This window comes from Rhyacophila brunnea, unplaced genomic scaffold (assembly GCF_057557595.1).
Source record: "Rhyacophila brunnea isolate RB1 unplaced genomic scaffold, BYU_Rbru_1.0 scaffold_20, whole genome shotgun sequence".
In the NCBI taxonomy this organism is placed as follows: domain Eukaryota; kingdom Metazoa; phylum Arthropoda; class Insecta; order Trichoptera; family Rhyacophilidae; genus Rhyacophila; species Rhyacophila brunnea.
The window spans coordinates 21,176,006-21,196,812 of record NW_028232860.1 but is presented as its reverse complement, the minus strand read 5'-3'; the positions used below and the strand labels follow the sequence as shown (position 1 = coordinate 21,196,812).

General features: G+C 29.4%; 1 protein-coding gene across 1 annotated transcript; it reads left to right on the top strand.

The window, feature by feature from the left end:
• Positions 1-303: 303 nt before the first annotated feature.
• Positions 304-16,651, top strand: LOC147071378 (ecdysteroid-regulated 16 kDa protein-like). Its single transcript, XM_085947989.1, has 3 exons — positions 304-504; positions 12,130-12,240; positions 14,409-16,651. The coding sequence occupies exons 1-3, from the start codon at positions 426-428 to the stop codon at positions 14,687-14,689; spliced, it is 471 nt and encodes a 156-aa protein (XP_085804115.1). The 5' UTR covers positions 304-425; the 3' UTR covers positions 14,690-16,651.
• The last annotated feature ends 4,156 nt before the right edge of the window (positions 16,652-20,807 follow it).

Here is a 20,807-nt window from a genome sequence, read left to right as displayed (position 1 = left end):
GTACATTATGTCATATTGATCACTGTCTAAGTCAGGTTGTTATGATTGTTTTACCTCGGCCCAACATGCAGTTTTTACAATCATAATTATTAACACCTGCTTGAATTTAAAAATATGCTATTTATATACAATGCTTTCGTTAACAATCTTGCTAAATTGCACACACTGAATTACACAGCAGTAAACATAATATTATTATATTCAGCGAAAAATTCGTCCCTGTATTTATTAACTGTTGTATACTGCTTTCATGCCTCTTTGTGATGTGGTGGGATCAAGTCCATTTATATCGCAAACAAATATGTCTTCCAGTCAGTGTTAAACTGAACGCGACGTTGCACCAACCACCTTACATACGGGTTTAAATAACCGTCATAACCAAACTAGATTAATATCATTTTTCCAAGTTCAAATTTAGAACAAACATGAATTCTGTTGCGATCGCGTTTGTGATTTCGTGTCTTGTGTGCATTGCTGTTGCAACACAGGTTTCTCAGTGCGATGGTGTGTATTATATTTTAATAAATTAGTGTTTTTTGTTATAAATACATTACTTCTTTGTATTGAAACTGGTTTTTATCAATAAGCCGTTAGCATATATTATCTGTTAATTTGCAAAACAAACAAAATATTACCTAACAAGATATCGATAATGTCAGGGATCACGCATTTTTTTATTATGACCCACTTTTTGGCGGGTTTATATTATTAAATTTATGACAAACAAGTTGTATTTATTTATTTCACGCGGAGAAAGAAGTTTATTTATTTATGTTAATAATATTGTAGTTCCCTGGTTACTCTTTGGCAGACAACCTTGACACACAATAAGCCTATAATACTGGTAAAACGAAAAAAATTTATAAGTAATAATTTATTGTAGCCCATAAACAGATTATACATAATAAAGGTGACCAGATTTTCAAATAAAGCAATATGTATTTTATACAGTACCTACGCTTGATTGAAATCTATATTTTACGAATATAAACAAAGTTTCTAAACTTTGTAGAAGGTTTTGCGGAGAATGTGTAGATTTACTGTTTCAAAATCATTACTGTTTTATTTCAATTTACTGATTTGTATGTTTATGTATATATTTCTCCCAGTACCTATTACAAAATTAAATTTTATCAAAATTTCAACTCGTGTTCATACTCGTAGTGAATTAATTAAATTTATAGACATGTAATGTAATAATAATCTATTAATGTTTTTCACTTAAAAAATTAATTGTTTTGAACTTTGATCCATGTTTTTTTAAGTATCGTAATATTTACTACAAAGCACTATTTTGTTGCCATGCATATTTTTATTATCACAACGTTTTTATTAGTTTGTATTCTTGTCTGTCCGGTGGTTGTTTGTCCAGTACAAATCTTGCAATCGATTTTTAACTAACTTCCCGACTAGCTAGACATTTGAAAATTTTAGAATATATCAAAACACGATGCCAATGCAATCTTTTAATACTTTTAGCCATCTTTAAGCAGAATTGAATTCAATTTTAGTTAATTCTGTTTTGTATGGAAAGTTATTTCAAAAGAATCCGTAAAAAATAAAAGACTATTATTGGTTGCTAAGGGATGGTCCTAGCAACTACATTATTAATATATATGTGCGTTACTATGGAAATCAAAATGAAATGTCAAAATGACATTTAAGTATTCTATATTTGTTTGTTTGTTTTTTATTTACTTCATATCAAGTACAAGTTTGAGCATATTGAGCATAATAATTCTACAGAAAATTTAAAAACGTTGTATATAACGTTGTTCTTTTTATCTTGTAATTATTTCAGTTAATACTGAGTAGTGATTAATTTGTTTAATACTTTATAATATCGTACTTGTATATTACAGTGGTTTTTAAACTTTTCCGTTTCACGGCGCATTTAGTGTAAAAAGCTTCTTTGTTAACTATGTAGTGTAAAACCAACTAAAACGGTTCCCGCCAGAATCAGATTGGTCATTTTTTTGGGTCTCTAAGCAGAAAATTGAAAATATTACTCTCTGAAGTAGGTTCGAGAGTGGTTTTTAGGTTTTCCCAGTTGTTAATCGAAAGTCTTCCTATCTAGGATGAAAAAGAAAAGTCTGTTTATGCGAAATATTGTTTGGGGTATATTCCAAATAAATGACAAACGTGCGTTTTTCAAAATAAAAACTGTCGTCTAGTTCATCTATTGTCACTGTAGCGATAAAATAAGAGAAGTTTACATTTTGATTACTCCTGCTGAATATAAAAAAATATACAACGTAAGTTTCGTACCAACTTAGCTGCGGTTTTTTTTATTGTACCTATACCATAGATGTATTTTTTCTATACCATAGGTATACGTTTTTTATAATGCGAAATAAACAACAATATACTGCTGTATCGGCATATCAAATTAGTCAATACGGTGTAACTATTATTTATTTAAAAAATAACACTAAATAAATATTCATTATAATATTCCTCAGCGAGATAATATTTTTTCGAGAAAAAAAAACAATATATAATTACGAGATAAAAAGAACTTTTTATATAGGTACCACGTTTTTAATTTTTCTGTTGATTGTATTAATAATTTAGGACAAATAAGGCAATTGTCAACAAATCATTTTTTTGCTATTTTGCAACAAACAAACAATTCATACAGAATACTGAAATGTCATTTTGATTTCCATAGTAACGGACGTATATATTAATAATTTATTTGCAACCAATAATAGTGGATTGGATTACGGATTTCTTCCGAAATAACTTTTCATACAAAACAGAATAAACTGAAAATGAATTCAATTCTACTTAAAGATTGCTAAAAGTATTAAAAGAATGCATTGGCATCGAGTTCTGATAATATATTCTAAAAGTTTCAAATGTCTAGCTAGTCGGGAAGTTAGTTAAAAATCGATTGCAAGATTTGTACTGGACAAACAACCACCGGACAAACAAGAATGCGAGCTAAGAAAAACGTGGTAAAAAACAAGGAAAACTAATATTTGACTATTGAAATGAGAATCAAAATAAAAAAAATCCACTTTTCATATTACGATAACTATGTAGGTACAAATTAATATCTGTATATTAGTTCCGTGATATAATCAGTGATATAATATAATAAACACTAAATACATAATTATTCAATATATATAAATTAGGGATTGAAATACCGAATGGTTACATATCAATACCGGTATTTCGGTAGTTATTATTGGATACCAATATTCGTCAAAACATTCAGGACAAAAAGTAGGTATATATCAATTAATACAGCTTTAAAAATCTCGGTAAAACATTAATAATGATTTATGAAAACGAAAATATATACAATAATAAGTAGAAATGCTGACTCTTACGAATACTTACCTTCAATTCATTGGTGATAATATTATCAAGTAAAATATGCCCTCACAAAAGCTAGTTTATAAATTAATAATTACAAGATAAAAAGAACTTTTTATATACAACGTTTTTAAATTTTCTGTTGAATCATATAAACTTGACTTGACTAGCTTAAACGATCAAAAAAATTTGTACTTGATAGAAATAATACTGAAATGTCATTTTGACATGTCATATTGATTTCCATAGAAACGCACGTATATATTAATAATTTAGTTGCTAGGACCCCAGACCCCTAGCAAACAATAATGGTGTCGAAATAACTTTTCATACAAAACAGAATTAACTGAAAATGAATTCAATTCTACTTAAAGATGGCTAAAAGTAATAAAAAAATGCATTGGCATCGTGTTCTGATATATTCTAAAAGTTTCAAATGTCTAGCTAGTCGGAAAGTTTGTTAAAAATCGATTGCAAGATTTGTACCAGACAAATAACAACACGAGCTAAAAAAAACGTTGTAAAAATAGAGTAAATTTAGTATCAGTTATAATTGTATCTTTGTAAAAGTAAGTCCGGTTGTCGAATTTTCCTACCATGATTTTTGATAAACCTAAAAGAACGTTCAACATCTTCTAAAATTCACAACTAAAAGCATTTAGTTGAATTATCTACAATGCAATTTTAGTAAAGACAACGAAATCTCACTATTGATCACATCGTTAGTCAACCATTTTATAGTCATTGTTTAGTTATTTGAACACATTTGGTTACTGTCTTTTTAATACCGTAAATAACTGTAATTTTTATTATGAAACCCGGTATTTCGGTATCGATAAACACTGAAATACCGGCATTGCAAACCCTAGTATAAATGAATAATGAATGGTTTTCTTGCTTTTCCAAATTACATTACAATGTGTTGATAAATAGATTGATATTATATTCAAACCTGATTCTGAATCACTTATTTGGTTGACACAAAATCATTGCATTGTATGTTCATTAAAGATCTGTATAAATATTAACTTATTTAAAAATAATATTAAGTACATTATTATCATTGAAAGTTGTTATAAAATGAATAGTATATTTATATATTATTTACTATTTAGCAACATCAAGCAAAATGGTATAATGATACCTTATCGATCACCGTCTATCGATTTGCAATAATTAATGATTATGTAACGACACGTACTTTGGGAAAGCAGAGTGCCTTCGATAGAAAGTTTGCCAATTGAATATATCTCGAGTATTCGTTGTCAATAATATAATAAGTACTGTAGCATTACACTTAATGATTACCTACTGGATAATTACCAGACTGTTATTAAATCGAAAGATTTTGGTTACTAATTATTAAAATAATTTATAAGCATTTGGGTACTTTTAATAATGTACTTCAATGATAATATAATATGTAATACGTATTGTATACTCACGCAACAGCTTCCCCATGTGATTTAATACATATTATATTAACATCAGTAATATTTCGATACTAAGGTTTTACATAGAAACAGCTCAACATTTCAAGGATTTGACATAGTGATGACAATCCATATATTCATAATTTAACACTAAAACAAAAAATCAAATACATCGTAATTGTGTTGTGGAATTGAATATTCTTCTTAGGATTACGGAAATTTCAGTGTTGATTTGATTTATATGTGGCTGTAAAGTTTTATTGATCATTGTTAAATTCAACTAAGTTAATTAAAAAATAAACTAATGAAAAGTTATGACAAAAAATATACGCTATTAGGTATGTGAGAATAGGTTTTTTTTAAAGATGTTTCCATATACAATCGTACGGTACATATCATGAATTTATTATTTGGAATTATATTTTACAATAATACTTACTTTATGACAACATCTTCTTGGCTACGTGTTAAAACTGTGAATTAACATGCTCCTCTCATTTTTAACCGCACTTAAAAACTAACAAGCTCCTCCCATTAAGTCGACAACAGCGCCATCCTTCACGTAGCCAAGAAGATGTTGTCGTACTATATGTATGTATGTATATAATATAGTCTGGACTAGTCTAGACCTATTTCGGTTAAAACACTTTATATCAAGATTAATCTTGCAAATTTTGCAGTAAAATTTTAATAATGGTTCTATGTAATTATATTATAATGTTAAAATAAAATGAAAAAGATCGAACATACAGACTAAAGATTATTTAATGCTCTAATTAAAAGTAAGTATATTGTTTTAATACTTTTATATCAGTTGAAACGTTGTTGATAATAATTTATAAACTATAATATACCTAGGAGAAAAATTATTCATAAAACATTATAAAGATTATTTGAAATTTATAGTTACATTTTGACAGTGTATTAAAATGCGAACGTAATTGATAATGAAATTTCATATTACTTTATTATTGAAAACAAACAGTTACTTAATATTATATTATACTGAGAATTATATAGAGAAACAATAATCATAATAAAAGAGTAAAACAAAATAAGTGACGAGGTGTAAAATTAAACAATATAAGTAGATATATATGTAAACCAATAAAATAATAATTTATTGATATACTAGGTTTCCCGGACTATGTAAAATACCTCTTCTAGTCCCCTGGATATCTCAAGAGTACCTACCTAAAACAACTTTATGCTTATTTGTTGTCTCGGGTACTCAGTTGAACGTCACGTACCTGTTTTATCAGTAAGCGATGACCGATTTCAGCCACCTTCTTTAAAGTAGACCGTTCCCAGGATCCAAATATCAAGACACCCAGAGAACAGACAATATAATTAGGTGACAGATAGTCGTATTTTTTGGTTTTTAAGACTCAGCGAAAAGAGCTGCTGAACCTAACGATTGGACAGGTGAGATGCCGCGAGTGTATCCACCACAGTGGTATCCCAAACCAAACATTTTCATTACCTCCATGGAATCATCGTGATACCATTAGGTCAGCCAACAATAGGCTCATGCCTTGACAGAACTCTTGACTAAACCAAAGATTGACAGATCACATCATTGATGGCAGAATGATGACTATATCTCCCGACACTCTTCTGGAAAAAAATCCGACAAAAAAGGTTTCATTGTCAATACTCAATCACATTAAAATTTATACTTATACATGTCTTCAATATATGTAATAGAATATTATATTATTTTCTGCCGTCGTCATGAATATTTAAATGGAAACTATTTTTAATAAAATAAGCATGTTTTGATTATAAATTTGAGCTATATTAAATGTTAAATGACAATATTTGCCTTTTAAATATACATTTTTTTTATTATATAAGATGTTGCCACCGATTTATTATTATTAGTATTTTTTACCATATTAACAATAGTGGTATAAAAGAGTTTTCCGCTCGCTTGTTGGTGCATGTTTTAAAATCACTCTTTTTTTAAAAATCAAAGTCGACGCTATCAATGTCATTTTGATATTTCACGATAATTGAGATTTTCGTTACGGTCCATTATGGCCTTTGCGATAATAACCAATGTCACGAAAACTGTTTTTGTTGTTGTAATATTAAAAAAGTATTCTCAGAAAATGATGTATTTCTGATGAAAATAAAATGGCATATGTTTGTTAATATCGTCAGTACACAACTAGATGACGGATTAAACGTATACAATATATTATTATTATTATCATGCATTGTTCCGTAAATGGTGAATCATTTGAATGCATTATATCAGAGAATGGGAAGTAGGTACTTACTACCTATTCAAATACCTACATACCGTAAAATAAAAAATGCATATCGTGTGTATAACACAATATGTTACCAACAGGGAACTCATGTTCTGTGGTTACCAATTTAACAAACATATATTTTCTTATATTGTTTATTTTTCAACTATGATTAACGCGAGTTGATACGTATTAGTCACATTATTTTAAAATACTTCAAGAAGTAGGTACTATTCAAAATGTATAACTCACATAACAACAACTTTCGGATTTGGCGACAAATGTTCTGTGGGTCTATTCTATACACAATGCGGCTATCGATGGCCATCGACGGTAACGTTAACGCAGACAAGATAGAGGCTGTTAAAAAATAGCACTTTTTGACAGGAGTTTAGTCAGTGAACTTATGTAACATTAAATTTAACCACCTCAATACATAATCATGATAAACTACCGTCAATAGCCGCCTTATGTATAGAATAGACCCACTGATGTCAAAATTGTTTTAATAGTAGTCTTGGAAGTATGGCTGTTGTGATGAAATAGAAAAATGTTACATTTATGCAAAAAACAAATTATTTGCAATGTTTGAAAAAATAATAATTTTTTAATCAATAATTGACGTTTAGCGTAAATTGACAAATATTCCGGTAATATTAGTCGTTCATGAGATAGAGCTGAGAAACTAAAAATCGTCGGCCATTTTCCAAGATGGCGGCCGTAGTACAGCATGTATGAGTGTTGTATCCGCTTTAGGGGAATTAAGTCCATAAAAAAGTTAAATGATTTTTCTCGTACAATAGAATATATATGTATAGCGCACAATAGATGCTGAGTAGGTAATTTCGGGATAATTCCACTCTCTTCCATATCTTATACAATCATTTCAGGATAGCCTGTTTCTCATATTCTCAGCAACTTCAGCAACTTGATGGTTTGGTAATAATAATAATAATATTTATGGAATTGACTGTTTCATTGAGTAAAAATAAAATTCTGCCTAAATTTGGTTGAAATACTTGTAGTTATTGACAGATACCGGTGAAATTGTGCGGCAGAGCACATAAATCCCCAATGTTCTTCATTTAAATTTTAAATCATATTTAAACAGTAGAACACGAATCGTGATTTCCGTTTCAGATTTACTTATATATTATTTTGGTTTCATTTAGTAGAGAAGATTTACTTCAATATTTTTGAGTTTATAAAATTAATAATGACGCGCTTTACGCAAACGTGCTGTCAAATTATTTGCCAATCGTGAGCGATGTTTTGTTTTGATTGCATTTATTGAAGAGAATGCCGTTTCGCACAGATTTGCACAACAAAAAAACGACTAAAGTATGCCTCAACTCTCCGAATATATGGGTAATTATTATCATCACAATGTTGGCCCCACAAATAAAATTGCCAAGACTAAAAACTTTGTTCGAGTTAACGACATTTTATTTTTTTAGGAAAAATCGATGTTTTTTTAAATAACCATTAAATACATTAAAATTATACATTTTTAAAAATTATTTTCGCTCTATTGGAGAAAAATTAATAAACTAAACTTTAGAGATAAATATAACGATACAATATTATAAGATGGAATTCTTTAAAGAATTAACTTTTTATAGCGTTTTTTTAATTGTAAAATCTTAGATTTTAAAGAAAAATTATTATTCTTTTTAATGTTTTTATATAGTGGTTAATTAAAAAAAATCATAAATACATATATAAATTGTTTTAAATCATATGCATCAGATTTTTTCGCTATGTGGCTCTGGTAAGCGAAGCATTTACTCCAAAGCAAAGGATAAAACAGCAATTGTGTCGCTAGATTTAAAAATCAGCCAAGTCCATAATAGATGAATAGGAGAAAAACAGCTTTTTGTTTTCTCAAATACACAATCACAAGGGTGAAAGTTTATATTATTTCGAGTATAGAATATTTAAAATTAATAAATCCCACATTTTGATAATGCAGAAATGTTAGAAAGCAGTAGTTCTTCAGCAATTCACAAAAAAGTCAAAAATATCTAAAGGTGGACTTGGCTGATTTTGAAATTTAGCGACACAATTGTTAAAGTTCTTTTGAAGTGGGTGACACCGTCCTTATTCAATATTAACATATTATGTGGAATAATACTATATATTGTAAATTATTTTTACATATAAAATATTTCTACCAAGAATGACACTGAGAACCACTAAAGTGGTGAAAATAACGTCTAAAATAAAATTAGAATAACGCACCGTGTGATCTACCCTAAGTTCAATAACATTTTGATGCAATTTATTAAAAATATATTGTAGTATTATAAAATAGAGGTCAAACATTAATAACGGAATTCTTTGAACAGATGTTATGGACATTTGCAAGTTTGGCTAATGTAACTATTCTCGCAGTGATATCGTAATATCTAAAGCATTATAGGCCATTCAATATAACGATTCTTAATTAGGAAAAAGTAAAATGAACATGACATTGTTAGATAATTCATGATTTCATTTCGTGAAATTTCATTAATCTTAAAATGTTAAATTATCTGATTATCTATTTTTTTTACTACTCACTTCTTTTTATTTTATGTAATATTATTTATATAATTTTACTTTCTTGTTAGGTTATTATATTATATTACGTACTAAATATCTGATAGAAGAACTTCACGAGTACAATACCTTCTATTTTTTATTTTTATTTATAGTACTGTTAATGTTTGTTTTCCTCAAAAATATGTTTTTTAAGTTATTTTAAACGACTAGGTACTAATTTTTGATTTTGGATAGGTACATATTATATTAAAAATCTGAACTTATCTTTAGGGTATAATGATAGAAAGATTAGTCTTACATCATCGCGGATGGACAACGTATACTTGAACCAACCGTTCGGTGACGTGTGTTTTTTTATTATTGAACGAGACAGTTGCGACAATCATCAATATCATTTCAAAAATTGTTAAAAAAAAAAATAATTAAGGACTTTCATAATAACTCAGCAAGTGAAACGCAATTTAAATTCTATTAGCGAAACGGAGTGCTATTCTCGAGGATTTCATGTATAATGTAGATATGTACAAACTTTTCAATGAAATATGTTAATAATTTCATGTTAATTATTTACTAACAATAAAAAGTATGTTGCCATGTCATAATAGTACAACTTCTCTTTTTTATCTCTGCGCTAGATACCAGGGTGGGAATTTTACCTCCTCGACAAGTGTCCTCCATTGCCTTCAATCCCTCAATAGTCGTCTCCAATTTCCAGAACACAAAATTGTAGCTATCCAACAATTTATTATTTCAAATATTACGTAATTTGTTATAATGCGTAGATAACGGCGTAGAGGTTCGTAGCCCAGTTTTCTGACCCGATATTTCAACGCGTGGTAATTACGCAAACCTCCAACCCTTAATAGCTAACTAATACTTTCTACTACTTTCTTAACAATCTAAAAGTTTATTAAGTCATTATGAGCAATCAAATATTCTGTAAATAAGTGAAGTTTCAATGATTTTATCATATTCAACACTGACTTTCCATCTAACATTTTAAAAATACAATTTTATAATATGAATATACTGATTTCATTTTATTTTTTTTACTGACGTTTCACAAAAAATAGTCAAGTTTTATATGACTCTGTTATAAGCAGTTGCTTAATTTATTGATAAGTACTCCAAATTCACACATTGGTCGAAAAAAATGTGCTTAAATTAGAGACAGTAAGTTAGATTTCAATCCGCGATCTAAAAATTAAGGGGGAGGCTTGTACCTACCAGAGGCACTTAGCGGAAAAATACGAAGCTTGAAATTTGAGACATTTTTTTGATAATTTACAATTTCAACTGTATTATTTAATAAATATCTATCTGAAAACATTAAAAAGAAAAATATTTTTTTAAGTCAAAGATAAACTTACAATTGTAAAAAAATCAGAATTTGTTACATATTTATCTCCCCAGTTACGTTATTATTACATTATATTTTATGGTCATATTTATTAAAAATTAGTTTATTAAATTATCTATTTTTTTCTCGTGCAGATTTTTGACTAACTCATAGTTTTAAAATTTTTTATATTTATTTTAAAAAACATCGATTTTTATAAAAATATAAATGTGTATAACTTGAAATACTTTTTATTTACATAAAAGAAATATAAATGATGAAATTTATCTGAACAATGATTATTTTAAGTTATTTTAAATCCATATGACGATATTGATTAGATTTAAAAGTATTGTAGTCCAAAAGGGTCTCGACGATATTGATGTTTCTCATTTTAACATAGTCTTTATATTAAGTATGTATATTAAACTATTGACGTATCTACATACAAATATTATATATTGTTGATATTTTTACAGTTATTCCTTATAATTTTGTTATTTGATTTGTCACCATGTAGGTATTCCGTATCTTTCTTCCATTCTTGCGCTCCCGGCTATTTAAGCAAAATTCAATGTTCGGGCCCTGGCAAAACAGAATGGAATTTAGACATCAACTAAGTAGCATTTATGACACCTCAAAATACTACTTTCTGATACAATATGCACTTCTTTAAGCAGCGTTCGTATTAATACAGCGCGCATTATTTGAAAACATCTTCACTACTGTCCGACAAGAAGATCTAGGCGATAACCGGAAGTCGCTGTAGTCTAAGTGCGATTAAATAAATATGAGGGTCTTGTTAGTTCACATTTTTAACACGTGGACAATCGGAAGTCGTTGCAGTCGAAGTGCGGTTAAAAACAGAACTATCTTATTAGTTCACAGTTTTAAAACATTGACAAGAAGATCTTGTTCGACAGTCGTAAAAATCTTTGTATTGTTTTTTATGAAAAAGAATTTTTCCAGTAGGTATATGCATGAGATGTTTTCAAATGATGTATGTTCAATACCTATATAGAATATTACATTCTCAAATCTTGTGAATTATTCGTTGAATAAAATAAATTGTTTATATGTTATAATGATATCCGGTTGTAGATATAAACACCCTCTTAATGATTTAAATACGTGACATTAATGATTATCCTTGATTTCATACAGTACCCTTAGCTATCAATCCACGATTGTGAATATAAAACAATAACAGTAATTTTCTATTTTACAGGGAAAAACTATAATGATCTTCAAAATGCTATCACAGTTGCATCATGCAACAAGCCGCCCTGCAAGTTAAGGAAAAAGGCAATAATAACTGTCGAAATAACATTTACACCAGGTGAGTCAAAGATTAAATAATTTAATTAGCGGTAGTTATCATAAAACGCCGCGCCGAGAACGCAGAGAATTAATAATAGAATATGAATAATAATATGATTCGTATATTCCTGAAAGAGATATTTTAGAGCAGCGCCCGGCAATCTATGCCACGCATGCCACTAGGTGGCACGCGAAAGAATTTTTGGTGGCACCCCTCGAAAATGACGATTTATTAAAATTTTTGGAACTTTAAAAACTGTACCATAATGGATTTTATATCAACTTTGCAGAAGTATTTCATAAAGAGATTTAACGATTTTTACAAAAACACTCACCTATGTTTAAATATATTATGCAGCCTGACAGTTACAAAATTGATAAAGAATATTTCTGATTTTTAAACATTGAGTATGTTGATTGTTAATGGAATTTAACAATTCTGAAAGTTAGAAATTAAACTTCAAAACTGCCAGAGATGAAATTATGAAAAACGACGACAATTATCTTAACATGATAACCAAAACGTGGAATGAACTCCCAGACAGAGATCATTGTATGAATAAAGTCGCATTCGCTCTTTTAAGTGTTTACGGTACAACGTACTACTGTGAGTAAACATTCTCAATTATGAAATATATTATAAACCCGTATCGAAATCGTTTAACTGAAGAAAATTTCGAAATGTGCATTAAATTAAAAACTTCAAACAATGAACCAAATATTGAGGTGTTAGTTTCCAAAATTTGACCGCCAAGTCACTAATGTTTAAATATTGTAATTTTTATGATGTTTTTATGTAGCGTGTATTATTATAGTCGAGTAAAATTGTCTTACAATAGATTTACAAGTTTTATTTCAGTGGCACGTTGAGTGTCCAGTACTTTGAATTGCCTGTTTTGTGGCACGCTAATGCATTTGGTTTGCCGACTGCTGTTTTAGAGTATAACGAAAATTTGAAAGGATGTAATTTAATTAAGAAGTTAATTACTTGTATTTAGAGTTTGTCTATATTAATAATATGAGTACAAGAGTAATGATACATTGAAATATAAAGTGACGAGGCGCTTAGCTACAGTTTTACAATAAACTCCAAGGTCTTCAAATTTTAAGTGTATTCTGGTTTAATTTAAAAAAAGAACAACATACTAAACGATGCAAAAAGATTCATTACGCCTCTATATTAATTACATCACATTTTTGAACCCCCATTCGTTAAAAAACGAATTTGTTGAACATAATTTCTGTATGATATTCTCAGAAAATTATGAGTTTATACTTTGTTGGTTGTGCGTCGTTATTATTTTCTACAACCCCCTCACTCTCATAGAAACAAATCATCATATTCTCTTCTTTATGTCGTTATATTATATAACGAGCCATTATTATTAATTTTATATAATAAAAATAGCGCCTTCGTAAATAATTTGATTATGTAGGTGCATGATATTTAATTGTAATAATTAATCACCAGAAAAATAGTGGGTATACTGTATTCCATATAAATTAAAAACAATAGATATTTAAAAAAAGTGGAGTCAAGTATATAAAATAATATGCATTCATGTGCAGAAAGAACAATACAGTACAATATGACGATTCTCTGCACGGGAAACATAATATAACGTATTACACTTTTCTTTTAAATTACTTGATAATATTACGATTTTTGAAAGAGATCGTAGTGTAATATTGTTAATACAGTAAATATAAAAAATGTTTCATAAAAAGCGGGAAAAGATTGCAACGAAATAATGATTGGATTCGTCACAACGACCATGTTCCTAACTGTCTATTTTATCAAAGTATCCCCAGAAAAAAACATGGATAGCAAAAAAATATCATAAGTAGGAACAAATAATAAAATTGGATAATTTGTCTGCTGTTTATCATGTCATAACTCAAAACCTGCTAGTCCGATTTCGATGAAACTTGCATACTACATTGTTATTACTAATTTAGTAGTATAAGAATATCAATAGAAACTTCTCGAAAATAATGCACATACAATAATGAGAGATGAGGTGCGGATAGAAAAGCGCGCTCCGAGAAATCAATAATTATTAATATTACGGAACAGTCTAATTGTGTCTACATTTTTTTTCTGTAACTCATGCGGACAAAGTTATGGGCAATCGCTAGTTTAAAATATAAATTTCAATTCTAATTGGCGATGATTTCTTTTTCCAGACCACGATGTACAAACATTGCAGACCAACGTGTACGCCGAAGTGTTGGGTCTTCCTCTCCCGTTCCTCGGCGTGGATGGCATCAGCGCCTGCGATAAGATCTTCTTGACTGACGGAACAGCTGCCCCCTGCCCCCTGAAGGCGGGTACAGAATACAAGTACAAGAACTCTTTCCCGATCCTCGACTTCTACCCAAGAGTTTCTCTCGTCGTCCACTGGAGTTTGACGGAGAAAAACAACAAAGAGTTGATATGTTTCCAAGTTCCTGCGCGGATTTTGTAAAAAATCCTCGTGATTAGTACTTCATTTCAACGTTGTAATAATTTTCAATAGTGGAGAACCTAAACACAATTTCAAAACTGACAATAATCAATTATTATTGATGCACTATGATACCTGGTAGGTTTACATACGCACTGCAGTAGGTACTTTAGTATTAACTACAGTATAACTTTGTTATTATTACGCGGTAGTAAAAAGTAAACAGAATAATATGTAAGTATATTAATTTTGACTTACAAAAGATTTACGCATTTATCCTTTCACCCAGGACGAGTTAATATTTAGGTACAGACATAGTAATTATATTTTAGTGGTTCCGGTGTTCAATTATTGACATGGTTTACATACCACTTTCTGTTTCGATGGTAATACATTTTCAACGTAAATTAATTTGAACTGTTAGTGCATATTGAGTGCATAGTGGAAAGTTAGTTAAATTACCTAAACGAGCTTATATGTAATAAGTAATCGCGGATGAAATTGATCGCATTTCTTCATTTGTCATGCATTTTATACATATCGTCACCTCAATACTACAACTAGATAAACTTGATTTTAACTGTTTTTGAGTAAGCTATTGAATATGATTCTACATGTCCTTCTCTACAAAATGATAAAACTAGGTAAGTCAGAAGTTAATGGGAACTGTAATCATTTTGTGTTAATGCATTAAATAAATAAAATAATATATCTACAATATTTTTTCATACAAATGAACATTATTTAATTGTTCCTAATTAGACAAGCACAATTTTTCATCTTTATTTTAAATAATAATTTTAGCCTAGATTTATGATAATCAAGTAAAGTTTAAATTTCATTTTACCAACAATAACCAAATCAGAGTTATCTAGTTGTAGTATTGAGGTGACGATGTTTATATCAGTGGCGAAGGGTGGATGTAGGCTCTTAAAATCCATCATAAATAGTGCATACTAAACTTTGTCAATCAAACGTATTTGTTTTCATTGAATTAAGTCTACAATGTGTACATAGTGTTTGTTAGTTTTTAAAATTCAATGAAACCTTGCCTACTCGAAGCCATAGTAGATGACAGTAAAAAATATTCTTTTATCAATAAAATATGCCATTAATCGTACATCATTATTTTACATATTTTATAGATAGAAGAATATTCTTTATCGACTTACGAAAACGTTTCATAAAAGTATATTTATATGAGAATGATTATTAACCGTTCGCTCAACCTTTCCAGTATCCAATCATAATTTACCTGACATTATGCCATTTGAACACGATGGACGCCAATGAATCTTTATTATTGATTATAGCTTAGATAGATACGTCCAAATAAGATACATATACCTACATATCTAAAAAATCCAGCAAGAAATAACCTTTTTGTCATTACGTGCAGTGTTTTTTTTTATTTCAATTATTAATAATTAAGCTGACCATTATTTTCACCCGATAAAATCTATTTTATTGAACAATACTTCCATAATAGTCGCATGTAACTGGAAAAATGATTCGTTTAGTCATTGCATTTATTCTTACATAAATAATATTTTGATACGTAGGTATCTAGTTTTAATAGCTGACTATAAAATCAATTTTCTTTAAAGCCATTGAAGGAAAATAAACTTTGTTTTAATGTAATTTAGCTGATTTAATTAAATAATAATTGTTAACTTCTTGTTGCAATAATTCAAGGTGATCCGCCCAATTGAAATGAATGATTTTAAATCATAAATAATTAATTATTTATTGCGATTTAATAATAAAAAATATAATATACGTATCACAAAAAGTTAAATGGTTTCCTACTCCACTATTGTAAATTTAAATTGCAAACTTGCCTTGTATAAATAAAATGTATGTTTAATGCAAATTTATGATATAATTTTATGTATTATGTATGTCAAAGAGAACTAGTGTTATATAAGGATTAACGGAGTAGAGTAGTCAATATTAATGTAGTTTTTTTTATTAAAAGGTTTTATATTTAATGTTGTTTGTTTTATTTTATTGGGATGCTCCCTATAAAATGGGATATTTTCTGAATCTCTCATATCTAATCTCTATCAATCTTATAAGACTGCTTACTATATAAATACTTATATTATATTAAATTGATTTATTACTGATAGTATACTAATGAACATAGCAGATGAAGAGTGGGTGAAGATGACGACGCTTATGTATGAGGAAACCTAATAGTCTGGATGGGAGTAGAGGTTACAGTTAATGTAGTGTGAATTTTCCAGGAAAGAAACCGAATGAGTAGGCAGAGGTGACATCCTAACTGTGCGAAGAAGTCATTCTCAATTATTATTTCATTTATATACGGCACCGAAACGAAATAATGTATTTAAGTATTGCCACTAAGCTACGAGTACAATGAGCTAATTTGAGAAAGATATTTTAGAATCAATAATTACAGGGATGCCAGAAGAGAAGTTCAACCTGGCTTGCCTGTTATTCAAGTAAGCCGGATTTTGGTGTCCTGCAGGCCGCTAAATTCCATCTATGAAGTGTATAATGTGGAGCTTCGGGGTGCAGGTATCACCTCGAATGAGACAACAAGACTGGCAAGCGACAGGAATCTTGGAGGCACCGTATGGTGTCCATATGCTCCAGCTATGTGGCGGACATGGCCGAAGACGACAGGAAAGCCAATGAAGGTTGTAAAACATGTATAATGAACCTAGGTTCTCAATATGTATAATAAAACTACCCCTGCTCAGATATAGTTAAGTGTGTGTCAAATAAGGGTTTCAGAAATAGTCCTCAAGGGGTAAGACTACTGTTACTCAAAACCGATGAAGTAAAGTGATATGTATTGGAACTACTTAGCGTGCAGGAATAATCGAAGGCTATGGGCTCAATTTGGGCTGTAGTGTTATTTTTTTAACCTTAGTATATTATATAGTAAGGTTATGAATCAAATCACAAGATGATACTCTTAGTCGTTTACCCTTACTGTAACAGCCATTTCTTCTTAATGATCATGATACACAATTAACTGATATCCTTTTATAAATTTACGGATTTAAACACCAAATTACCTTTTACTGTGACGATAGTTGAATGCGTAATTATTGGTGATAACATTGAGTATTTTGTACCTAAAAGATAATGAATGATGTAGATACCTAAATAAAAATAAACGCTAAAAGAAACAAATCATAGTACAGCCCTCACTGATAAACGATGTAGATGTTACCGCAAATTTAATATCGGATGTGCTGCAGATGTCCTAAGAGAGTTTCGACCTGGCTGCACCTGGAGCTGTAGGATGCTGTCAAGACCTGGCAAGATGCAACAAGACCTGCGAGCTATAGGGATTCTTGGAGGCACCTGTGGTATCCGCATGGTCTAACTAAGGAGTGGACATGGTCCTATAAGAAAAAAATAATGTTTTCATAAAGCCTATGTACAATAAATGTCTAAATAAAAAAAAACCCACAAACCAATCGGATCGCTGTGGACTTTTTGTGAATAAGGAGATCGATGCTTACATTTCTGGTAAATTTGAGCTCCATACCTCGTAGGTCACCCATGCGTACAATCTCTAAGCCTATGGTATCTTTGATAAAAAATATTATAAATAATTATGGGTAAAACAGCAGGATAGACAATCTACTGGGGAGGTCTTAATAAAAATGTGAAATGAGTCGCCATAGACCAAGAATTTGAAGCGAGATTTGTTTTATGACTTATTGACAGTAAGGCTATAAAACCGAAGTAACACAGTCTCCGGAATGTCCCCAATAATACCAATATTTAATATGCGTTTCGTGTACATGTCAAACTTTATTTATTTATATTATGATACAGATATATAATTAAGTAACCATTGAAAATAATATATTCTTTAACACGTATTTAAGTTTATCCCATATTTATCCACACGCAACACATTTTCTATTATTGTTGTGTTCCCTGATATACTTACTACAATTACTCCAGGGTACTGGAACCAAGTACTGATAGTCATATAAATGAGAATATCAGAACTTAAAATGAAATAAGTAATTGTCAAGAAATCTATAATATTATTAATAATGAAACAATTTGAAGGAAATCAAATTTCATAAATAAATAATGTGTGTCAAAGTTCAGTAAATAATTAATTATTTACACAGTTCCGTAAAAATAAATGTTCGTAATCTTTGCAAAGCAACATGCCCGCCATAAGGGACTCAGTCGCCCTTATACGAAATCCCAAAAATGATCCGATCCATGCTCCAATACAAAGAATTCAAATTCATAAAATATATTTTCATGAATATTATAATAATTGAAGAACCGATGATTAAACTTATTTCTATAAATATGAATTCTCTACGGATAAATTAATATATGTGACATGGCATTAAAACAATGAGTTTGGACCAGTTTGCACATCACTAAATAGGTACCAATTTATGTGTGAAATATAATTTAAACATGCAACTTGATGAAATAAAAAATTATACGTGTTTTAGTCCTAAAATTGGATTACAATTCATGGACGCATGTATATATTAGACGCATGTATGTATTTTCCTTACAACTTGAGTATGTTTTTAATGTATTTTTTTGCTTGGCTCGTCCCACTTAAGATACAAAAAAACATTCATAAATAACACGAAATATAATATCAACATTTTTAGTAATAATAAAGAACCACTTGAAAATAAGACTTTATTAACAGAATCTTAAATATTGTTATGTAGAATTTTACAATCGCATATTTAATTTTGAAGTCAATTTAAGTCGGTGCACTTGTATTCGTTTATTCCTCAGCACATCAATCAATTATATTATTGTAAAAGTGTAATTGCAAAACGACTGTAAAAAGGAAAAAGGATGTAACCCTCAGTTTTTTCAAAACACGTTTTATTGGATAATAACGTTGTACACGACTAAATACACGTTGTGTTCAAAGGATGTAAGCTGAAAATACCGATTTATTATTTAAATTTTAGCTGATAGTTTTAAAAAAGAAGGAAGTGAAGTGGAAAAGACGACTTAACCGTCGGTTTTGTTAGTTTTTCTTTATTTAATTGAATAGTCAATATCAGATTAGGGATATAAAAACCAAATAATTATTAATTATCATACATTTCACGGTTATGTTTATTTTGTATTTTAACTTTGACTGAAAACTAAAACATTCTTGTGCCTCCTGTACAATTTGATTTATGTAGATTACGTCCTTTTTCCTTTTTAAAGTCGAAAATAGAGTAATCACGTGGGTTGGTACAAGACCGACTATATCACGTCGTGGCACTGAATTGTGTATTATGGTGGTAGTACTAGTAAAGTTATTGATTATCTCTGAATCCAATGCGGTAATCTGTTTGCAATAAATGAAGATTTTCGATTGTATATTTCGTTCAAATTGTTAGCATTTATTTCAATACGTAACACTCATAATTTTCTATAAACAGTTTAACATTTATTGTATTCAAAATATGAGCGATAATTAGCACCAAAAATTGAAGTTTTATGTCACAGCCTGACTATATTGCGTTTTGTGATTGATATAGGAACGGCAAACTTCGCTTAGTTGATATACTTACCTGAAAGTTTTAATTGGTATGTATTAATTTTAATCTTTAAATTTAACCACCCTCGCGCAATGCACATTTCTCAAATACCCTGAAATGTATTATAATTTGACATACAAATGACGACATGAAAATAATTACATTTGACTTGTATTAATTAGTCAGAAACGTTGCGCAAATCACAATGATTAGTTATAATAAATTTCGTATCAACAATATGCCACTCCTTAGATTCAAGAAGTGCCACTAAACATGAACTGAAGTCTTGGAATCTCTCTGGGAAAATATATTCTTTGAATTTATTATTATTATGTGGGTACTAAATACTAATCCGTTTATAACGTTTATGTTATAGATGAGAGTGGAGAAACGTGAATACTGACTAAGTAATAAATCATTTTTTACCTTGTAACATAACCTTTGCCTTGGAATGAAGTAAGTAGGTATATAAATAATATTTTCTAGGTTTTTTTTTTTTGAGTAATTAACCTTTTGCATCAATTAGTATCACCTGAATGATCAACGTCGATATATCCACGAAAGAGACTTATTAATAGCTGTATGAATGATACTTGCAATAAGATATTTTTCGGTACAGT

Bases quoted from the DNA above. Each gene is read 5' to 3' on its own strand.
- LOC147071378 (XM_085947989.1), top strand. From the start codon at position 426: ATGAATTCTGTTGCGATCGCGTTTGTGATTTCGTGTCTTGTGTGCATT. The intron at 505-12,129 runs GTGTGTATTATA...TCTATTTTACAG, and splicing joins ACAGGTTTCTCAGTGCGATG to GGAAAAACTATAATGATCTT. The intron at 12,241-14,408 runs GTGAGTCAAAGA...TTCTTTTTCCAG, and splicing joins CGAAATAACATTTACACCAG to ACCACGATGTACAAACATTG.